Genomic DNA, 22,865 nt, shown 5'->3' on the forward strand with positions numbered 1-22,865 from the left:
GGCGCCGCTGGTTTTACCGCGGTAGCTGGAAAGGGCGGAAATTGGATCTAACGGCAACATGACGATCAAAGGATCTGCGGGACTTGATCTTTGATCTTCCAAGAATCAAGGCAAAGCTTCTTGATCAATTAACAGACCTATTCAAAACATTTTTTAAAGGAAAAAAAAAAAGTTTTTTTTAATGGAAAAAGTTTGAGTAATCCTGTTGGGAATTCTGAACCATGCTATCTCCGGAACATTACACAAAGGTAATGTATATGTTTATTCTGGGATGTTGTCAGTTGTGGGTTTTTAGGGATTGATGAGTTTTTAATGTCTTCAATATGATGGCATCCACACCATCACAAGGTTCAGGCTCCTCCACTCGGTCCTCTCTGCCCATCCCTTTATCCTATGAAATATCCTGAAATTCTGATTGTGGCGCTCTGACCTGTCCTCCTCCCATCAGCATGTCCCCGTATGGCTCCCAGATGAAGCAGAAGTTTGGAAGTCAGCGGAGCTCATCAGAGATTACACTCCCGGAGACTTGACCCTGAGTCTGCGGCTGGATGATGGCAAGGTGAGATGGGCGAATTCCGATGTCAGTGACATTTCTCTGCCAAAACAGCCTCACAAGTCTGGGTGCTGTGGGCCGTGGAGGTATCGCGTTAAATATCCATCGGTATCCAACCAAGACTCACTGTGTTGCAACAGATGTGCTGCGTAAATGATGGTTCGAATCCCTAAACATCTCCTCCACTGTGGGCCCTTAACCCCCCACTGGGTGGGGGCTGAGCCCTGCAGAACCAGCAAGGATCTTGACTTTTTCCAATGACTCTTGCTGGTTCTGAGGGGTCCTGCTTGCGGCTGATTTCAGGAATTCTGCCCTTTTTTCCTCTCCTAAAGCCTGTTTGGTTTCGCCTTCTTAGGTGGTGGAGCACAAAATAGACCCCCGGACCGACAGTCTCCCACCGCTGAGGAACCCGAACATGCAGCTGGACTTAAATGACCTGACAGCTCTCAGCTACCTGGACGAGCCTGCGCTGCTGCATAACCTGAAAGTGCGCTTCACGGACTTCCGGCTGATCTACACGTACTGCGGTAATGAGCTCCGCTCCCACTATCGCCGTTGACTTTGCAGCTGCGCTCCCTCTGACGCCGTCCACAGTGTTTGGTGCTGGTCGGCTGTGCTCAGGCGGCTCTGAAAGCATCCCACACTGAGCTGCATCACATGAATCTGGAGCACAGAAAGTCCAGATGCTGGTTTAACTGGGTGTTTTTGGGCCGTTAAGGAATCGTCCTGGTTGCCATTAACCCTTACGAGAGCTTGCCCGTCTACGGAGTGGACATCATCAACGCATACCACAGCGGGGACACCAGAGATATGGACCCGCACATATTCGCAGTTGCAGAGGAAGCTTATAAGCAGATGGACAGGTTAGCGCAGGTCATTTGCATTGAAAACAGCCTTAGAAGAGATCTTTTTATTCCAATCAAATCTGTTTTTCCCGACTGTGTTGGACACAGAGAGGGAAGGAACCAGTCGATCATCGTGAGCGGCGACTCTGGTGCCGGGAAAACCATCTCGGCCAAGTACGCCATGCGCTACTTTGCCACCGTCAGCTGCTCCTCGAAAGAGACCAGCGTGGAGGAGCGGGTGCTGGCCTCCAACCCCATCATGGAGGTAACGCGCCACGAATCCCCAGACAGCCGACTGGCGGCGGACACTGACCGCAGCTGCCGTGTTTCTCAAAGGCCTTCGGGAACGCCAAGACGATAAGGAACGACAACAGCAGCCGTTTTGGAAAGTACATCGAGATCCTGTTTGACGGGCGGCGGCGCATCATCGGGGCTCACATTAGAACCTACTTACTGGAGAAGTCGAGGGTCGTGTTCCAGGTGACGTGGCGCTCGTTGGTCACCCGACGTCCTGACTCCAAACATCAACACGCCAGCGTCTGCAGATCTGTGCTTTACCTTATTTTATACTCATTTTAGGCCTGTGGGGAAAGAAACTACCACATTTTCTACCAGCTCTGCGCCTCCTCACACTTACCGGAGTTTCAAGCCTTCAAACTAGGTACAAGTGTCGCCAACAGAGCAGCAACACGGCCGCTTCATCACGATTCCAGGACAATTAAAACAACTGTGAAATCCTGCTTTGACTATTTTAAAAGAACAGGAATGACGATTATCTGTTGTTAATGTTTCAAGGTTGCATAGATGACTTTGACTGTGCCAACCAGGGTCAGAGCTCGCTCATAACCGGAGTGGATGAGATCAAAGAGCTCTGCAAAACCAGGAGGGCGTTGTCCCTTTTAGGTGAGCGTGTGTCCGTCTGGAGTTTCCCAATCAATAAGGGTGATCGTGGTTAAGGCATCGAATCTTCCTGCTCGTTGTAGGAATCAGCGAAAGGGAACAAATGGCCATCTTCCAAATTCTGGCAGCTATTCTGCACCTGGGAAACGTGCAGGTGAACGATCAGTCTGACGACCAAAGCAGAATTCCTGTGAGTTTATTGTCTTTAATGTTGAGCTCTCGTCTCTCCGCCCACGTCTGACATGAGCTCTAACGTGTCTCCAGCCAGGTGACGTCCACCTGATGGCGTTCTGCGAGCTAACGGGGGTGTCCTGTGACGACATGGCCCACTGGTTGTGCCACGCCAAACTCAAAACGACCACAGACACTTACGTCAAATGTGTGTCCAGGTCGGGCGCCGTCAGCAGCAGGGACGCGCTGCTAAAACACGTCTACACACGTCTCTTTGGAAGGATCGTGGACAGCATCAACGAGGCTTTGAGATCTTCTGTCAAACAACAGTCCTTCATCGGCGTGCTGGACATTTACGGGTACGAACGCTCGCGACCACTTTGCGTCTGACACCATCGGGCAGCTCGTCACTGAAAAGTTTGTTTGTTTGTTTTCCCAGGTTTGAAATATTTCACGTCAACAGCTTCGAGCAGTTTTGTATCAATTACGCCAACGAAATGCTGCAGCAGCAGTTCAACCTGGTAGGGTTCTCCTGCACCTCAGCACGCTTCACTCTACTCAAACGTTCCTCTCAGCCCTCCGTTATTGCTGCTTCCAGCATGTTTTCAAGCTGGGCCAAGTGGAATATGCCAAAGAAGGGATCCCCTACACCATGATTGACTTCTGCGATAACCAGCCTGTCATCAATCTCATCGAGTCCAAACTGGGGATCCTGGAACTTCTGGATGAGGAGTGCAAGGTCGGAAGAAAACCCAATAAAGATGTTTGTGGGGGTGAGAATAAAGGCCGGGACTGGCTGAGGTCACCTTTTCCTCTTTCCGTAGATGCCCAGAGGCTCAGATAAGACATGGGCCCAGAAAATGTACAACACGCTCCTCAAGAAACAGGCTCCGTTTGGCAAACCCAAATTATCAAACACCGCTTTTATCATCCGCCACTTTGGAGACAAGGTGCAATTTAAAACAACAACCTTTGGCATAAACTGTGACAAGAAATGTTACATGGAGTCTAATCAGGATAATGGATAATGGGAACAGTTGTTGTACTTGGTCCAAGAGCTTTGAATGACCGGGTCTTTTGTTCTGAGGTGGAGTACCAGTGTGACGGTTTCCTGGAGAAAAACATGGACAGAGTCAACCAGGAGCTGATCAATGTGCTGAAAAGGAGCAAAGTAATTGTTTATTATCCTTCCACCTCTGATTTCTCCCCCTTTACTTTGCGTAACCCACAGAAACACAATGTCAGCACCTTCTGGAATAACAAACGCCGTAAATTCCGTGAATGTTGACGCACAAACGGGAAAATTCCGGCCTGTGAAACGCTGCCACCTGCTGTTTGATGATAACTTTGAGCTTCCTCCTTCGTTACAGTTTGATTTGCTACCAAAGCTGTTGGAGAACGACGAGAGGGCTTCGGCTGCTCCTCACCAGCACGCCGCCGCCGTCAGGACTTCCTGTCCTGGGAGGCACAACGTGAAGACCGTCGGGTGTCAGGTGAGAGGAGTCAGAGCCGGAGGAGCCATTCTGAGAACACTCTAATCTGAGAACGCTCTGATCTCGCTCAGTTTCGACACTCTCTTCATTCGCTGATGGACACCCTGAATGCGACGAGTCCTCACTACGTGCGCTGCATCAAGCCCAACGATCACAAAGCTGCTTTTGTGTGAGTACGGGAGTCTTTGGTTGATCAAGGCGTTTTGAAGCAACGCTCTGTTTGTGTCCTCCATCAAGTTTGGACCCTCTGAAGGTGATGCAGCAGCTCCGCGCATGTGGCATCCTTGAAACGATCCGCATCTCAGCAGCAGGATTCCCATATCGGTAGAAGACTAAAGCCGACAGAGACATATCATAAACCGCTCTTTTTCCTGTAATTACGAGAGACCAGCTCACGTTTGGCCTGTTCCTCTCGCTGCTGCAGGAGCACCTACCAGGAGTTCTTTAGCCGCTATCACTTCCTTGTTCAGCAGAGAGACCTGCTTCCCGATACCGTGCAAACCTGCAAAAATATCACCAGAAAACTCATCAAGGTGTGTAGAAATTCTGCAAAAGTAGCTTAAAATTGCATAAAAATGGACGCCATCACTAATGGCCCCCCCTCGTGCTGTGTGGCTGCTTCGCCCCCAAGGACCAGGACATGTTTCGGTTTGGCAGAACGAAGCTGTTCTTCAGGGCTGGACAGGTGGCGTACCTGGAGACGCTCCGCTCTGCTAAACTGTGCTCGGACTGTGTCAGCATCCAGAAGACCGTCCGCGGCTGGCTGGCCCACACGAAGTACCAGAGGATGAGGAAATCTGCCGTCACCATCCAGAGATGTTTACGGGGTTACCGGGCACGCTGGTGAACAGGCGCAGCACATGAGGAAAAAAAACTCCCTTTTTCTGGCAGGATTCTAATGGTTTTCTTGTCAGTTATGTTACATGTCTGAGGAGAACCAGAGCAGCTGTGGTGATACAGAAGAACACACGTATGTGGGCAACCAAGAGACGCTACCAGCAGTGGCGCGCTGCCGCCGTTACCATTCAGTCCTTCCTGAGAGCTCACCTGGCCAGAAAGCAGCAGCATCAGGTAACACACAAGCAGCATCATTCTGGGTACGGCTGATTCAAAACTATGTTTGTGTGTCTAATTACTCAGATGATATTTGAGCAGAAGGCTGTGATCCTCCAAAAATGGGCGGGGTGTTGGCTGGAGAGGCAGCGTCACAGACGGGCCGTCAGGGCCGCCATTCTGCTGCAGCGCCCCCTACGTGGCTGGAGGCCCAAGAAAGAATTAAAAAAACGGAAATCCAAGGCTCACTCTGTGGAGCACCTCCAGAAGCTCAACGTTGGCATGGAGAAGGAGATTATGCAGCTGCAGCACAAAATAACCCAGCAGGTAGCCTATTATCCATTATTGGAGCCGGCCTCTTGGTCTGTTCTTGGTAGCGGGTCGCTCTGGAATCTACTACAACTGTTGTGGAGGACACATTGGGTCATTGGGAGTTGTCATATCACATGAACAGCATGTGTGTCCACCCTCCCCCTGCAGCACCAGGAAATAGGAGAGCTCAGCAAGCTGCTGCGTTTGGTAGAGACGTTCCTGACTTCAGAGCGAGAGGCGAGCAGAAGGAAGATGCTGGATTTAGAGCAGGAGGCCAGAGGACACGAAGAGAAGATTCACTCTCTGCTGGAGCAGCTCTGCCTCCTGGAGCAGAGGGATGAAACACAGCTGGAAGGGCAGATGGAGGTCAACGAGGAGGAGACCCAGCAGGTAGGTCCCGCCCTTCCACTCTGGCCGCCACGACTAACGTTTCAACCTGGCTTCCTGCAACACCGTTTAGCCTCAAAGGTGCTTCTGTCAAGCCGTTTGATTTCAGCTGCTTAACAGAAGAATTAAAAATGTCTTCACCGCTCGAGTCACCTGATTGTCACAGCCACAGTTCCTCTGCCTAAACAAATTCATCATTATATCATGATGTTTCGAAACCGAACCAGGGAATTGTCAGATTGAAACTAGCGGTAGTCGTTAGAGAGAATTCAACTCTTTTCCTTTAAATCTCAGGTGACAGAAGAGGTTCATCTGAGAAACAGCCTGTTGAACACAGGAATCCTTGCGGAGGTCCTCCAGCCAGAAGGTACGCTGCGTCCCCCTCCAGCCTCCACAGCCTCGTAACAACCCTTCATTTGAAATGTCCCCCCCCCCCCCCACCCAGAAAATCTTGTTGAGTGGACAAAACAGATGGACAGCACCTTAACGGAGGCGTGTTCTGGCTACCAAAGGGCCGATCTAAACCTGGAGGAGCAACAAGTCCAGGCAGAAGATAGAACTCTTACGGTATGGAACACTGGCATAATTGACCTTTAGTCTGCACTGATTTGTGTTTTCTGGCTTCACAACCTCTTTAGATTCTGATGATTTTGAGAGGATGAGCTGATTTAGAGCTCATGCTGCTTTAAAGTTTTCCTTTAATCACAGAAATGGCTTATTTCTTTAGAAACCTGACATTCATTCATTGTTCCTGTCACAAAACGCTCAGAATTACTTAAAACTCAACTTTCTCGTTCACTAAATTGCTTTTAACACATCTCACCTTTTAACTCACAATATTCTCTCTATTGCTGCTATTTTCCCGTTTATCAGTAGAGATGTTTTTATTCTAACAAGAAGGGGTTCTAGATTTTATGGTGGAAATCTGGTGTTGCGCCTGGTTTGCTCGTGCAGCCTCCAGGAAAAGGCGAATCATTTCATATTTATTCTCAGAACACCTCCGGAGGCTGAACGGAACAGTGGCTCCTTTCATGATGGCTGCGCTCTTTTCCCTCCTCTGTCCACGTCTCAGCCATAATCCTGTTAGTGCAGCATTCCTGCTGCTGCTTGCAGAGGTTCATAAAGTTGTGCTGCGCTTCTGCCTTGTGAAATGAGTAGAAATATGGCTGCTTTATCTCCTGCCAGGACCATTGTCTTCCTCTCCCACTCATATGTGTATGTTCTCCTAAAAAGGAGTCGGTGGAGCAGATCACCGTTGGTACCGTTGAACTGGACCTGGAGAAACTGAAGGTCCGACCAACACGGCGTCTTTAACGTCTGGTTTCAAGGCCGTTCACACATAATCCTATTGCTGTTTTCCTTTTGGATGCAGCGGCATGAGCTGGAATCGGAGAACAGGAAGCTGAAGCGGGATCTGAACGACCTGCGTAAATCTCTGAGCAGCGAGAACGCTCACCTGATGCCCCCCACCCCGGGCTCTCGGCCCTACAACACTCTGCTGGCCCAGCTCAATTCTTCCAATGAAGAACTGGAGATTCGTAAAGAGGAGGTGCTGCTCCTGCATTCACACATGATCCGTCAGGATGCTGTTAAACGCAGGGTGTGTACGAGAATCAACCCTCTATTTAAAAATGGGTGTGCTTGTGACGTCTGTCCCATATGGATTTCTCTGTAGGACTCTACATTAGGAGAAAGTGTCAAGCTGGATCCGGAGGGTCCCTCACTCTCAAATGTGGACAGGTAAGGCGTCAGACCCCGAGGACGTCGGTCCTGTTGCTTCAGATCTCTGACCTATGCTGTTCCTGAAGGACCACTCCTCTCGGCACGCTGGATGAAGACGGCGAGCTGTGGCGAGATTACGAAGGCCTGAAAGAGGCCAACAGGTAAATGGCATTGCTTGACGGGCAGTCCTGGATCTTCTGCACCACACACGTTCTGATCCAGTCACAGAGAGTTCAGGATATAGTTAAATAAAAGCTACTTCCCTGGTGGCTCCACCTTCCAGACTTCTTGAGAGCCAAATGCAGCAGCAGAGACGCGTCCACACGGAGGAGTACAACAAGCTGCTGGACGAGGTGGAGAGGTTAAGGAAGGAGAAGGAGGAGGAGCAGAATCTGCTGGCCCAAAGCCTGGTCCTGTCTGAAGATGCCCACATTGAGGGGCACCTGAAACATGAGATCACCCGGCTCACCAGGGAGAACCTGGTAGGTCATTCAGCCCGACTCTGATCATTTATTGCAGACGAGTTCTTAAAAAAGCAGCGTACCTACTTTAAAGGGACGTTTATCGTTGTGCTCTTTGTTCTCGCACGGGTCTGGTTCCTCTTTATTTTGCCCTCATGTCTGTTTCTTTACTTGCAGGAACTCTTGAAGCAGCGAGAGACACAAGACGAAGCTATTCGCAAACTGAAGGAGCAGCTGGAAGACTACGTGAAAAAGGTGGAGGCGTATGAAGGTAAGCTGGGTTTATTCTTTCGTTTCTGTGGTTGCACGGTGGAGGTCAGGCTCAGCTCGGCGACATTCCAGCAGGCCTGCCTCTGACTGGCTGGTTTCCTGTTTGCCCGCATGCAGGAAAAGCACCAAAATTAAAGTGGGCGTGTCCTGTTTAGCTAAACATTGACAATATTCCTCCACTCCGGTTTCTTCATCATTAGATTTCAGCATCTGCTTCCACACATTCTGGCGCCTTTTCCTGTTGAAAGAAGGAGGTTTTAGCTCCTCTAACGCTGCTTTTTCTGGTGCTCAGCAGCTGCCCAGCCGCGCGCCATTGCGGCGAATATCCCCCGTAAGGAGCACGAATTCCAGGGCCTGCTGGAGTACAGGGTGGCTGACGTGAGCCGCCTCCTGAAGAAGGTGGTCACAGGTAAGTTCATGGACGGCGCTGACGGAATCAGTCCAGCTGTTGGCATCAGCGCCGCCATCCAATGCCACGTTCCCCTCAGACCTGAAGCCTTGCGGCGCCTTCATCCCCGGACTTCCTGCGTACATCCTCTTCATGTGCGTGCGATACGCAGACTGCGTGAACGACGACCAGCGGGTCAGCGCTCTGCTCAATTCAGCCATCAGCAGCATCAAAGGCGTCGTCAAGGTGACGTGTGAACAGTAACCGATGGCGGGCAAGCTGCGGAACGCGATTGAGTTTGCAATTCTTCCTTTAGCGGAGGGGAAATGAGTTTGAGGCGCTGTCGTTCTGGCTGGCCAACGCGAGCAGACTGAGGCACTGTTTGAAGCAGTACAGCGGAGACAAGGTAAAGGGGTTGAGGGTGTGACGCCAGAGGGGCAGTTAACGGGGCAAACCTTGTAAATGGAGCGCTGGTGGTCCCATTCCTCTGTAGGCCGTCAGAAAACACAACACCGCTAAGCAGAATCAACAGAGTCTCGCCCATTTCGAGCTGTCAGAGTATCAGGAGGTTCTGGGCGACCTGATCAACCAGATCTACCACCAGCTCATCAAATGCTCGGAGGCGATCCTGCAGCCCATCATCGGTAAGGCGCCGCACCCTGGAGAGCTGGGCTTCGTTTTGGAAATGAGAGAAGCTTGTGTTCTTTTCTCTTCAACAGTCAGGAGCATACTGAACCCCGAGACCACCCAGGCCGTTTTGGAGTCCAAGCCGATGGGCCGGAGGAAGAGTAGCATCGGCCTCCTGGAGGAGGAGGCCATCACGGTGGAGGTCCTCCTGCAGCACCTGGACCACTTCCACACCACCATGAATCGGCACGGCGTGGACAACGACCTCATCAAACAAGTGGTCAGACAGCTGTATTATATCATCGGCACCGTCTCGTTCAACCACCTGCTGCTGAGGAAGGGCATGTGCTCCTGGAGCACCGGCCTGCAGATCAGGTCCGGCCTTTTCGTTGGAGAGAAAAGACCTGTAAGAGCTGCCGTCTTCCTGGGTCAATGTTCTGCTGTTTCTGGCTTCAGGTACAACACCTGGCAGCTGCAGGACTGGCTGATAGACCGGGAGCTGGCCGACTGTGGCGCCAAGGAGACCCTGGAGCCCCTCAAACAGGCCGCGCTGCTTCTCCATGTCAACAAGAAGACGGAGGCGGACGCCGCCTCCATCGGCAGCCTGTGCACCGCCATCAGCCCCACACAGGTCAGAGCCCGTTCAGCCATCTCAGGCCAAACCAGCGAAGAGTTGGCGTCAATGCTCCTGACTTTGTCAACAGATCGTTAAAATACTGAGCCTTTACACGCCGGTGACTGAATTCGAAGAGCGAGTGTCTCCCGCTTTCATCACAACTGTGGAAGTAAGCAGCTGTAAGGTTGGAAATAAGGCAAGAGAATGACCTGGTGCATATTCTCTAAGCTCTTGGTCCTTTTCTCACCCATTGCAGAATATTTTAAGGCACAGAGTTGATTCTTTCACATTGTTGATGGACCCCAGGAAGATCTTTACCCTCGACCTTGTCTTCACACCCTCCACTGTTGCTCTGGAAACCATCCAGATCCCAGCCAGCCTCAATCTGGACTTCCTCACCCGGATCTAATGGAAATTAAAACATACAGCATATATAGTATGTACTGGAATACATGGAATAAATCATCTACAGGGACTCAGACTCTTGTTGCAAAAAGATTCGTGGGCATCTCTTTAATGCCCTCTTCCAGATGTTTTCCAGAGGTCATTCTGGTTCAGTCTCCGCGAATTTTGTGCCTCGCACATCAAACATGTGTCTCTTTGCCAGAGGATTTGTGAGACCGAGGCTTCAGGTGAATTTGATCACAACATATAAAAAATATAAAAGAATCCCTGGGAATTTTCATTCCTTTAATTCTGGGACTCCGTCTACAGTATAAATAATACAAATATGGAATTTGGTAGTACTTGTGACGAAAAGTGTTTGCACGTTGATGAGGTTACCATGGAGACCTGTATCCGGTTCCTCCTGTTGTCACAATCCTTAATCAAACGAGCACACCCATACGTCACACCGCTGTTGTCACAAGACGAGAAGGCGGAGTCACGCAACTCCAGCGCGCGACAGGTGAACAAACCGGAAATACGATCCAAACCTGCCATGTAAACGCTGGTGTCTTCAGAATAAAAGCGATTCAAATTAAAAAATGCGTAAAATCTCAGTACAGTCATCGAATATAAGTGCGTTTGCTACAGGCCTGTATTTTGTGATTGGTTGAAAACCCAGGGAGCATATTCAGTAAAAGTCACAGCACAACTGCACGAAATATAAAACAGCCGTATTTGGCCTGAGCCCAAAAGAAGAAATAAAGTAAAAACGCACCTTGTTAGTTTTGCCGTGAAAGCCGCAAACCGGAAGTGCGGGGTAACCCCGTGCAGCTTAACTCGTTGGAGACGGAGGGGAACTCGGTAACCTGGAACGGTCGCCCACAACAGATGAGACACAGATACCGTCCGAGAAGAAGTTGGAAACATAATGTGCAGACATGGCTCTGATGGAACTCTACACCGTGGTAAGAGGAAAAAGGGGCAACTTCACGGGAGCAGCCGCGCTCGCGCTGTTGTAAAGCGACATATGGAAGAGTCGCTGGGATGCGCGAGCCTGGACGCGAAGGAATTTGCGCAAACATTCTCCCATTTTAATTGTTCGCATCTTCCTATGCCCGCAGATTTATGGAACTCGCAGTTATTACGGACGGCAGCGCAGCTTTATTGTGTTTGTTCAGTTTGTAGAACTTTTATCTTCTATCTGCGCAGCGGCGTAAACTTGTCGCTTTTGCTGTGCGCTGTAGTCAAACAGAGTATGGATCCTGGATGCGGAACATGTGTGGAAATCCGCAGAGATCCTGGAAGACTTCCATTTGGGAGACAGCGCTCTGGAGTTGCTTCTTGAAAATGGTGCTGTAAGTAAAAGTGTGACCCGCAGATTTATGAGGGTGGAAAAAATCAACGTCAGCTGACGCGTTCACACCGCTGCGCAGGTGAGCTACTACCCCGTGGACCCGTCCAAGCCCAACCTGCCCCCCCTTCGCAACCCGGACATCTTGGTCGGGGAGAACGACCTCACTGCTCTCAGCTACCTGCACGAACCTGCAGTTCTGCACAACTTGAAAGTGCGGTTCGTGGAATCCAGGATCATCTACACGTACTGCGGTACCGATCCAGCAGAATCTGGGCTGCCCAACTGCGGCAAAGGCGCAGGTTTGTGTTTTCCAGCTCGGCCTGAGTCATTTCCTCATTTGCAGGTATCATACTGGTGGCTGTAAATCCATACAAACAGCTTCCTATTTATGGAGATGCAATCATTCACGCCTACTCGGGCCAGAACATGGGTGACATGGACCCTCATATATTTGCGGTGGCAGAGGAGGCATACAAACAAATGGCCAGGTATATAAAGTGGAAATTTACAACAATAAATTGTATATGGACATTAGAGTGCACCATTGCCCTCAGGAACCACAAGAACCAGTCCATCATCGTCAGTGGTGAGTCTGGAGCTGGTAAAACAGTGTCTGCTCGCTACGCCATGAGGTACTTTGCTGTGGTAAGCAAATCTGGAAGTAAAGCACGGGTTGAGGACAAAGTCCTGGCTTCCAATCCAATAACAGAGGTATGACACGTCTGAGGCTCACAGCCTGCTTCAGAATTCCCAACCTGAAGCGGAGTTCCTCTCCAGGCGATCGGGAATGCAAAGACCACCAGGAACGACAACAGCAGCCGTTTTGGGAAGTACACGGAGATCAGCTTTGACCGGAGGTACCGCATCACCGGAGCCAACATGAGGACGTATCTCTTGGAGAAATCCAGGGTGGTTTTTCAGGTAGTTTGAGAGCAGGGACGGGACGGTCCGGGCTGTCCAAACCGAGGTACTGACACGCTTGTTTCATTCAGGCGGACAGTGAGCGGAACTACCACATCTTCTACCAGCTCTGCTCCTGCGCTGACCTGCCGGAGTTCAAACATCTACAACTCCGTGAGACCTTGATCCGTCCGCGCCGCGCTTTTATTCTGAAATGGCCTCTTCTGTCGCCAGCTGTCTGAGAGAAGCTGCGGTTTATTTGCAGTGAGCGCTGAACAGTTCCAGTACACCTGCATGGGAGGCGAGGTCACGATAGAAGGTGTGGACGACAGGAAAGACATGGGGGACACGCGCAGAACCTTCACACTGCTAGGTAAAGAATGTACCAGTAATGGAAGCTGACTACACATTTGGGTGAACCCCTTATTCTGGGTTCAGGCCTGGAAAGAGGCCATTTGGTTTCCCCTGGTTATTGTTTGATGTGTCTGCTGTAGCCTTCATCAGCTTAAGGCGACATTTTGGTACATTGTTTCATATTCATATTGCTTCTCCAGGGTTTAAGGAGGACTTTCAGTCCGACGTCTTCAGAGTGTTGGCGGCCATTTTGCACTTGGGCAATGTGGAAATCCGCGATTCCGGAGGTGACGGTTCGTCCATATCCGTGAGTCTGAGCTCCCGCTTGTGTGAAAGGTGAACTCCTGACGACCAGTCGCTTCAACGTTGCCGTCCTCCCCCGCAGCTCGCTGACCCACACTTGGCCCTCTTCTGCCAGCTGCTGGCCGTGAAGGCGGAGGCGCTGGTGCGCTGGCTGTGCCATCGGAGGATCGTCCTTGCGGCCGAGACGTTGGTGAAGCCGGAGCCGAAGAAGAGGGCGGTCAATGCCAGAGATGCTCTGGCCAAGCAGATGTACGCCCACCTGTTTGACTGCATCATATCCAGGATAAACAGGGCGCTGCAGGCTCCCGGAAAACAACACGCCTTCATCGGAGTTCTGGACATTTACGGGTAGATGTGGCCGATTGTGCTGCTAGAGAATCACGTGTGAGTCGGCCCTTTCTGACGGGATGTTCTTGTCCTTTCTGCTCAGCTTTGAGACGTTCGACGTCAACAGTTTCGAGCAGTTTTGTATCAATTATGCAAATGAGAAGCTCCAGCAGCAGTTTAATCTGGTACGTGCACGCGCGGGTCGCGAGCCACCGGCGAACGGCTCTTTTGAAACGTTCCCAAGATCTGTTGTGTTTCAGCACGTGTTCAAGCTGGAGCAGGAGGAGTACATGAAGGAGGACATCCCATGGACGCTGATCGATTTCTACGACAATCAGCCGGTCATCCACCTGATCGAGGCGAAGATGGGGATACTCGACCTGCTCGATGAGGAGTGTTTGGTAACCATAGACGATCAGTGGTCACGCTCCGCAGCTTATTGCGAAATCTCGACTTATTGCGTCTCGACCTCCAGTTTCCTCAGGGCACCGACCAAAGCTGGCTGCTGAAGCTGTTCAGCTACCTGGAGGCCAGTCCTCTGTTCGAGAAGCCGAGGTTATCAAACGAGGCGTTTGTCATTCAGCACTTTGCAGACAAGGTGAAGTCTGGTGGCCTTTTTATCGTCCTATAATTATCACGTCCAATTAAAGGGTATTTTTCCGTAAACAGGTGGAATACCAGTGCAAAGGCTTTCTTGAGAAGAACAGAGATACTCTCTATGAAGAACTAGTGGAGATTATGAGGGCCAGTGAGGTAATGTGGGTAGTTATCTGTCAGCACTGTTTGGTTAAAGCCCAACTCTTCTCACCTGCTTTGCCGTTATCAGTTTCCTTTCCTAGCCGACTTTTTCCAAGAGGAGGAGCAACAGAACACTGTGAACGGCAGGGGCGTGAAAGTGAGGCCTGCCCGGCCCGGAGTGAAGCCGTCCAATCGGCAGCTGAAAACCTCAGTGGGAGATAAGGTGTCAATGTTTGCTGACCGTCACTGCTCAGCGGGGATTGGAGCTCGCTGGGCGAGGTTTGGAAACGCTTTCTCATGGACTTTTGTTGTCCAACGCAGTTCCGCAGCTCTCTGTCCTTACTGATGATGACGCTGAACGCCACCACCCCTCACTACGTGCGCTGCATTAAGCCCAATGATGAAAAGCTCCCATTTGAGTGAGTACCCAGGGAATAATAATTCCTGCCTTGAATGTGACACGACTGAGGAAAACCCAGTCGGTTCAAGTATTGTGGGGCTTTTGGTGCAAAAACGCTGCTGTTTTATTGTTTTTTAATGTCTTTATAAGATACGACTCGAGGAGGGTGGTGCAGCAGCTGCGGGCCTGCGGAGTCCTCGAAACTATTCGCATCAGCGCACAGAGCTACCCGTCCAGGTGACTCCAGGTTCCAGCCAAATTCCAACAGTCTTGTCGCCGCAGTGCATGTTGATGATGATGGCCACGCTTGCAGGTGGACGTACATTGAGTTTTACAGCCGCTACAGTATCCTCATGTCGCAGCAGGAGGCCGACCTCAGCGACAAGAAACAGACTTGTAAAAATGTGCTGCAGAGGGTGATTCAGGTCAGACTTTTCCGCCGTTGGACGCCAAGACACTCGCCTATTTTTACTCTGTGATGCATTTGTCATGTGGCTTCATCTCTATAGGACCCCAACCAATACAAGTTTGGCCGCACAAAGATCTTTTTCCGCGCGGGTCAGGTCGCGTATCTGGAGAAGCTGCGCCTGGACCGGCTCAGGAGAGCCTGCGTGACCATCCAGAAACACGTCCGCGGGTGGAGCCAGAGGAGGAAGTTCCTCCGCCTGAGGGCGGCCGCCATCATTCTGCAGGAGTACATCCGAGGGAAGAGGACAATCCGGTGAGACGCGGATGTGCCGCCCTCGTTCTCTTACAAACTGTTGGAAAAACTCTACTTACAAAGGGAAATGCTGAGACGCGTGGTCATGGTTGTTCACCTGCAGTAAAACAGTGAGCGCTGAAACACTGAAGCGGGGCTGGGCATCGGTGGTGATCCAGAGACACTGGAGAGGTTACCGCACGAGGCAGATTTACCAGGTCGTCCGCTTGGCGTCCATCACCATCCAGGCCTTCACACGGGGGTGGATGGCCCGTAAATGCTACAAGAAGGTTGCAGCCTGAACAAAAGATATCAGTTTGACATAATGTAACGCCGCGTGACTCCTGCACTGACATCTTCCCATGATTCTCAGATGGTGGAGGAGCAGAAAGCGCTGGTTCTGCAGAAGTACGCGCGGGCGTGGCTGGTACGGCGGCGATTTCAGACCATGCGACGGCTGGTGCTCAACGTTCAGCTCTCCTACAGGGTCCAGCAGCTCAGGAAGAAGATTGAGGAGAAGGTAGATGGTGCACAGCTTTTCTTTAGAGGATGGAACTGAACCTCCCCTCTCCGTCCGTACAGAACAGAGAGAACCGCGGTTTGATGGAAAGATTGACGAGCGAGGCCAACGCTCGCTCTCAGGCTGTGGACCGGCTTCAGGGTCTGGAGGCCAAGCTGGAAAAATTAACCAATGAGAAAGCTTCTCTGGAGGCGAGAGAGGCCAAAGCGAAAGAAGACGCAAATTTGGTGGGTTTTGAATTTGGAGTCGTGCTCTAAAGTGAAACTAAGTTCTGGTCCGATTGTTCCTGACGGAGTCCGTTTTATCTCCAGACAATCACACAACTGCACGAGGAAATTGATTCTTGGCGCTTGGAGAAGCAGAGTTTGGAGAAGAGGTTTGAGGAGTCGACCAGTCTGGCCAACGGTAATGAGGCTGATGCTCTTCTATAATTTGGACCTAAAGTTTGACCCGTTCTACATCCTTGCAGAGAACTTTGATCATCTAAAGAGGACTCTAACGGAAGAGAGAGAATATGAAGCAAGGCTCAGGAAGTATGTAAGAAGTCTCCAGCGACAAGCTTCTCTCGGTCTCTGTGTTCTTGTGTCAGTCGTGTCATGAGATCCTTATCGGCAGGATCACAGAAAACAGCATTGAGATCCTGAAGCTGGACCACGAGAAGGAGGTGGAGACACTGAAAGAGGAGGCAAAGAGGTTGAAAGAGGAGATTATCAGCCTGCAGAGGCAGAACGAAGAGGGAGAGCAGCTGAACTCGGACCTGCAGGAACAAATCAGCCAGCTCACCAAACAGGTCAAGACCATTCCAGATCTGCACAGAGACCTGGCCAAGCTGCAGAATCAGCTCAGCTCCATGGACCAGAGGATGAAGCAATCATCGGAACAAGCCAGAGGTGCAGGGCTCATGTTTGCCCAGCACATAAACGAGCAGAACTTGGCCTTAACAAGTGTCACATTCATGTTTCTCCTGCAGTTAAAATCAGCGATTTTACGAGGCAACTTCTTCACGGTGCCGTTGAAGAGGAGGTTCTTTTGGGGTGACTCAAAACAGATTTATATACATTTTTCACATCTTCTTCATTCTAACCTGAAATGTTTGTTCTCCATAGGTTAAATCCAGAAACCTCTGAGAAGATCTATGAAGTTGAAGATGTGCTAGAAGCCTTTGATGGCCTCCAGAAAGCTGCCAGGTCTGATGTTACAACCTCATCACTCTCACAAACGTTATAGGAGGAAAGGCTTTGATTTCCATCTTTGCCTGCAGAATCCTGGAAAACCACCAGAGGGAGCAGCAGGAGCGCCACCAGAGCCAAGTGGAGGGCTTCAGGTTAAAAGTGGAGCATCTTCAGAACGAGAGCAGCAAGCTGCAAAACCTGTTTCAGGAGAAAAGCAACATCAACGAGAGTATTCGCCAAGAGGTGTCCAGGCTGGGCTCTGAGAATTCGGTGCGTTAAAGCACTCGCTGTGTGTGACCCACTGGAATTGGACAGTTTTTCACTCATTCCACATGATCCACAGGTGATACCTGAGCTAAAACTGCAGGTTACAGAGCTGCAGAAACAAAAGCAGGAACTAGAGGCTCACGTACAAGAGCAGCGCAGAGAACTGGCTGGTAAATATCAGATTTTTTAACATTTCTGCTACATTTGGACTGAACTATGATGGTTTGTACATTATTTTATCTGTTTTGGCCGAAAGAAAAATCTCAAAAGATCACAGATGATCTTCAAACCAGGATTAAAGAAGAAAACTCGCAACGCAGGTAAAACGCTCAAATTAAAGATAATCCATCAGATCAAGATGTTCGATGGTGATTCATTGTGCTGTTTTAGGTACTTTGAGGAGAAGCTGAAAGAGCTGGAGGAGCTGCAGAACGAGCTTCAGGCACAAATCAACGAGCTGGAAGAGGAGAACGAGCACTTGAAGCAGCAGAACCTGATGGTGAACGAGGCCAAGATCAAGCTGAGACAGGAGACGTCACTGTTGACTGCAGAGAATATGGTGTGTGTGTGTGTGTGTGTGTGTGTGTGCGCCTGCAGAGAATAACAGCGGCAGAAACCAACATCTGTCTTTGTTACAGGACTTAGAAGAGCAGCTGGACCAGAAAAGCAGATTAATCAAGAAGCTCCTGTCTCAGTTAAAGAGTTTTGAAACGTCCCAGAAAGGTTTCCTCCTTGTATTTTCTGTGTATTTCTGCTGTGTTTTTCAACCATTTAAACCCGTGTGTGTCTCGCAGCCAAGCCGGCGTCCCAGTCTGCCATTCCCAGGGATCATCTGGGCATGCTGGAGTACAGGAGAGAAGATGAAGCCAGGCTCATTCAGAACATCATTCTAGGTTTCCAGGATCTTCTGGGTTTCTCTTGTCTTTTTATTCCTTCCTTGGAAAGCAGGGAGAACATAAAAGCCCTTCCATGTCCTTCCCCTAGAGCTGAAACCCAAAGGTGTGGTGGTCAACATGATCCCCGGTCTGCCAGCGTACATCCTGTTCATGTGCATCCGCCACGCGGACTACCTGAGCGACGAAGCCAAGCTCAAGTCTCTCATGAACGCGGTCATCGGTGCGGTCAAACAGGTCATCTCGGTGAGGCTGAATCTCAGATATCTGGACGGTCGTGGTGTCGATGGCGGGGAAAGTGAAACGGGACTTCTGGTTTCAGAGTTTCCAGAAAGACTTTGAGCTGCTGTCGTTCTGGCTCTCCAACACGCATCAGCTGCTCAACTGTCTGAAGCAGTACAGCGGGGAGGAGGTGCGTGCGCGCTCCTCAGCATGCCTGCTCCTCACCTGCCTCCGCACCCTCACCTGTCTTCTTCTTCTTCACAAAAGGAGTTCATGAAGCAGAGCTCTCCGCGCCAGAAGAAGAACTGCCTGCAGAACTTTGATTTGTCCGAGCACCGGCAGATCCTGAGCGACCTCGCCATCCACATCTACCACCAGTTCATCACGGTCATGGAGAAGAACCTGGCTCCTGCGGTCGGTACGGTGCAAACGTAATCCTGCCGCTGGTCAGTCGTGGCTAACTGCAGTTTTTATGCTTTAAAATATGGAGAGTTCTAAGGTTGGTTTGCTTGAGTACAGTGTTTCTAAAATAGGTAAATATGGTGCTTTTACTACACCTTCAGAGCTGCAGAATTGTGTATTTTATTAGCACCGAGGGCTCGAGCAGAGAGCTCAAACGTTGTGTTTGACATCCTTTCGTGACAGTACCGGGGATGCTGGAGCACGAGAGTCTGCAGGGGATCTCGAGCATGAAGCCTTCGGGCTTCAGGAAGCGATCCAACAGCATTTACGAGGACTCCGACACCTACACCATCTCCTCCATCATTCAGCAGCTGAGCCTTTTCCACTCCACCATGAGCCAACACGGCATGGATCAGGGGCTGATCAACCAGGCTGTGAAGCAGCTCTTCTACCTGGTGGGGGCCATCACCCTCAACAGCATCATGCTGCGCAAAGACATGTGTTCCTGCAGGAAAGGGATGCAGATCAGGTCTGGGCTCCGCTTCATTCAAGCCAAACGAGGTTTCGCCCTCAGCAGGTGAATTTGGAGCTGTGGCATTTGTTCAGGTGCAACATCAGTTACCTGGAGGAGTGGCTGAAGGACAGGAAGCTCCAAAGCTCCAACGCCATCAACACCCTGAGGCCGCTGTGTCAGGCCGCCTGGCTGCTGCAGGTCAACAAGTCCACCGACGGAGACGCCAAGGAGATCGTTGAGGAATGCACTGAGCTCAAGCCCGTTCAGGTTCCTCATACGGGCGACGCGGTTTCTTTCCTCGTGAATATGGCGTCGGGCGTAATTCCTCGAAACCTTTGTTTGCAGATCGTGAAGATCCTGAACTCCTACACGCCCATCGACGATTTCGAGAAGAGGGTGTCGCCGTCGTTCGTACGCAAAGTTCAGGTGAGCTCTGCGGTTTTCCGTTCCACTGTCGGGAGGAACCGGCCCGCCTGATTGTTCCGTCTGCTCCTCGTTGCAGTCGATGCTGCAGGACCGCGACGGCTCCGCCCAGCTGATGTTTGACTCGGACTATCGTTTCCAGGTCACCTTCCCCTTCTGCCCGTCCACGCAGGCGCTGGAGCTGCTGCAGGTCCCCAGCAGCCTCAACCTGGCTTTCCTGACTCGGATATGACAGATGATTTATGTCACTGTGTGTTTGGAATGTCTGTAATTAATGTAGATACCTGTAATCTTTTTTTTTTTTAAATTGAAACTGAACCTTTTTTTGGAGAGCTGCACCTAAATTCTGCGATATTTTATTATCTACGTCCACAAATGTATTTTTTGTCTTATTCAACGTTTTACTGTGTTTTAAACTGCTGTGTGATAGAAAAATGAAATTACGCAAGTTTTATACCACAGCGTCTCAGAATCAAGACACAAAAGTCTACGTTTCAACTTGCACTTTGCTAGAAATAAAGTTTTTGCAGAACAGAAAAATGCGCCTTCACTCGCTCAAATGGTCTCGTATGTTAAGCACGTTTCTCTGAAGGACTCGGCGTGTCGTCGGTAGCTCCTATAGTTTTATTAGGTGCGCACAGACCTATGAAACATCCGAGTTATCCTGTCCTGATAACCTGCTGAAGTCTTAATCCTTTTGTTCTTGGAAGAAATAGGTCATTACCTGAGTACAGGCGTGCGCTGAATTACCCCTCCGACAGGTCATGTGACTCCAAATACAAAAGGGTCCAGTCTTCAGAGGGAAGGATCATTTCAATGCAAAATGGCACCGTTGATAGTGTGGAGATAAGATGAGGGGATAATTAACTGCGTATTAAAATCCATCCATTCAAACCCCCCCTCCCTCATCTATTGGCTGCCTGCAGGGGTGGAGGGGGTGGCTCTGCTGTCGCTCCAGGGCCAGATGTGTGTATAAAAACCCTTTGATCTTCTCCCACCTCATGAGGTTGCTCAACAATGTGGATGCTCGTTCTTCTGGGTGCCTTCTTAGGGGCGATGGGGTCGGAGGACGGGGTCCCCGGGGCAGCCCGGCGGCTCCAGGCTCTCCACTGTCCACCGTGTGAACAGGTGCACTGCTCCTCTCGCCGGGCGCTGAAGCTCCTGTGTAAAGGTGGGGTCACGACGGGCGTGTGCGGCTGCTGCCCTGTCTGTGCCAGAGCAGAGGGGGAGACGTGTGGAGGAACGTGGGACTATCTGGGCAAATGTGACCAGGGACTGGTGTGTGTGTCCCAGGGCTCCGACCACGAAGGAATCTGTCAGACAGGTAAAAGAACACTTTATGACCTCATTTAAAATAGGTGTATTTCAGATGAGCTATAGTGAGACAACATTTTTACACTTTTACTATTTAAATCTTGTGACTCTTATGTAGTTTTAGCTGTTCTCCCGCAGGGACGCTTTACCCCCTCCCAGGCATTTTAATGGGAGAAAAGCATTTCTGCTGATGTCTTTATCTGTTAATCCTCCAAAATGATGAAACTTTCCCCCTTTTTTTGTCCTTGTGCCATCAAAGCTATTGTGGCTTTTACACTCCTGAGCATCTGTCTCTAAAAGATGCTCACTTTGCAATATTTGGAAACAGAAATATGGGATGTAAGTGACAACACAACCACAATCTATGTGTAAGAAGAAATTACATTTTCAAGATAAGTGATTTTTCTATTGACAATATTTGAAAGCAGATTCACTTGCGTCTGGCAGTGTGATAAATCTTGATTATCAGCTTTGATGGCTGATAGTGTGGTCACGGCTTCCTTTGAGTCTATGGGTTCTGCCAGCAGTAAAACCATAATCACACCTCTTATCATCACCGATAAGCTATCTGGCGAGGATGAAAAAGCGTCTCGACGTCCCCTAAAGTCATGTTTCTCTTTATTTATATGTTTACAGTCTGTGTATGTGTGCAGTTATTGAATCTCCAGGTCCGGAGAGCTGTCAGCCAGAGTGCAGCAGGGAATACTGCCAGGCTCACCCCCTGGAAACCTGCTCTGCTCGGTCAGTCAGAGCGACCTTTCAGCGTTGATTCATTACGGCCAGTTCATTTATTCAACCCTGTCACAGCTCGGTGTCCCTGGAGGAAGCGCCTTGTCAGGGGTCGTGCCAGCACACCTCCTGCTCCAGCTGTCTGCTGCTGAACCCCCCGCCGTGCCCGCAGACCTGCACGCGCTCCGACTCCGCCTGCCTGCACAGGTACGGAAGGTGTGTGCACACTCACCTGGCGGGGCTGCTAAATCCGGTTTGCCATAACGATTTACAGGTGCGTTATTATTAATAATATTATTATTAACTATTAGCACCATTATTTTTATATTAGTATTATTGTTATTATTATTATTGTTGTTATTATTATTGTTGTTGTTATTATTCATGTCTTTTGTTTCTGCCCGGTAGGGAATCACTGACGGACACTTTCTGTGCTTGGTCCCACCGTGTCCGAGCGCGTCTAAATGATAAATTCACTTTAAACTGTCAATCTGTACATTATAAAATTTACATTTCTCATTTTGAATGTGGTGTTAATCTGAATAAAACTTTTACGTATAATAAAAACCGATCAATCTCCGTGTCATTTTAACTATCATGAATTTATCCTATGAGCTACACATCTGGTCTTTGTGATTATTTACCACGTAATCGGTTAAAATGATCGTCTTAAAATATAAGTGCTGTTGCACATTTTACAATAGATCCAGGATTTTTCATGAACATCGGTAAAGCGTTTGTTTTCAATTCATAAAACAGAACGATCCACTGAGCAACTACTATTGTTTTTTGTGTTTATTAGCTGCTAAATGCTAACGATACTGAACGCATGTGCTAGCCTGTTAGCTCAAGCTTTTGTCCTGTGATTAGATAATTTCCAAGCAAATATTAAAACGGTAACATACTTTTACTAACTTTTTAAAGTATGAGAACCAATATTTGTTGCCCCCTCACTGATAGTTATTGAATAACTGGCCGTTTATGACGCAGCAATAATGAAGCATGTTCAGAGAGAATAAACTGTGGACCAACAATGGACAGTTTGTTCTGCGTCCTTCGAGTCTGACCCGTTTATCTGAACGATTTCACAAGAACCCATCGTTGTTTGAAATAACCCTCGGCCTCTTCTTTCATACTGTTCAACCTGC

At 49.8% G+C, this 22,865-nt stretch overlaps 3 protein-coding genes across 3 annotated transcripts; all 3 read left to right on the forward strand.

The window, feature by feature from the left end:
* The first annotated feature begins 221 nt into the window (after positions 1-221).
* LOC130536578 (unconventional myosin-Va-like) lies at positions 222-10,279 on the forward strand. The gene is made up of 38 exons (XM_057052632.1): positions 222-248; positions 449-559; positions 909-1,080; positions 1,272-1,416; positions 1,507-1,663; positions 1,735-1,878; positions 1,978-2,059; positions 2,194-2,301; positions 2,382-2,488; positions 2,563-2,828; positions 2,909-2,990; positions 3,068-3,208; positions 3,294-3,419; positions 3,557-3,640; positions 3,840-3,962; positions 4,034-4,131; positions 4,200-4,286; positions 4,387-4,495; positions 4,594-4,805; positions 4,877-5,033; positions 5,103-5,342; positions 5,496-5,717; positions 6,009-6,081; positions 6,160-6,281; positions 6,948-7,004; positions 7,087-7,314; positions 7,390-7,454; positions 7,523-7,597; positions 7,720-7,918; positions 8,075-8,168; positions 8,460-8,576; positions 8,656-8,801; positions 8,872-8,961; positions 9,049-9,199; positions 9,275-9,557; positions 9,639-9,813; positions 9,887-9,967; positions 10,055-10,279. The coding sequence occupies exons 1-38, from the start codon at positions 222-224 to the stop codon at positions 10,205-10,207; spliced, it is 5,109 nt and encodes a 1,702-aa protein (XP_056908612.1). The 3' UTR covers positions 10,208-10,279.
* A 732-nt stretch (positions 10,280-11,011) lies between these two features.
* Positions 11,012-20,214, forward strand: myo5c (myosin VC). Its single transcript, XM_057051205.1, has 40 exons — positions 11,012-11,150; positions 11,430-11,540; positions 11,619-11,790; positions 11,883-12,027; positions 12,094-12,250; positions 12,317-12,460; positions 12,532-12,613; positions 12,705-12,812; positions 12,994-13,100; positions 13,179-13,444; positions 13,527-13,608; positions 13,684-13,824; positions 13,899-14,021; positions 14,093-14,176; positions 14,250-14,384; positions 14,483-14,580; positions 14,712-14,798; positions 14,875-14,986; positions 15,071-15,282; positions 15,386-15,551; positions 15,635-15,781; positions 15,844-16,008; positions 16,093-16,186; positions 16,251-16,314; positions 16,397-16,671; positions 16,752-16,815; positions 16,888-16,968; positions 17,043-17,223; positions 17,297-17,390; positions 17,477-17,540; positions 17,611-17,779; positions 17,859-17,943; positions 18,015-18,113; positions 18,205-18,359; positions 18,436-18,525; positions 18,603-18,753; positions 18,981-19,266; positions 19,344-19,518; positions 19,597-19,677; positions 19,754-20,214. The coding sequence occupies exons 1-40, from the start codon at positions 11,124-11,126 to the stop codon at positions 19,904-19,906; spliced, it is 5,232 nt and encodes a 1,743-aa protein (XP_056907185.1). The 5' UTR covers positions 11,012-11,123; the 3' UTR covers positions 19,907-20,214.
* An 80-nt stretch (positions 20,215-20,294) lies between these two features.
* si:ch73-330k17.3 (IGFBP domain-containing protein) lies at positions 20,295-22,284 on the forward strand. The gene is made up of 4 exons (XM_057051245.1): positions 20,295-20,998; positions 21,642-21,729; positions 21,796-21,991; positions 22,126-22,284. Exons 1-4 carry the CDS (start codon positions 20,692-20,694, stop codon positions 22,183-22,185), a joined length of 651 nt encoding a protein of 216 aa, XP_056907225.1. The 5' UTR covers positions 20,295-20,691; the 3' UTR covers positions 22,186-22,284.
* The last annotated feature ends 581 nt before the right edge of the window (positions 22,285-22,865 follow it).

This window comes from Takifugu flavidus, chromosome 13 (assembly GCF_003711565.1).
Source record: "Takifugu flavidus isolate HTHZ2018 chromosome 13, ASM371156v2, whole genome shotgun sequence".
In the NCBI taxonomy this organism is placed as follows: domain Eukaryota; kingdom Metazoa; phylum Chordata; class Actinopteri; order Tetraodontiformes; family Tetraodontidae; genus Takifugu; species Takifugu flavidus.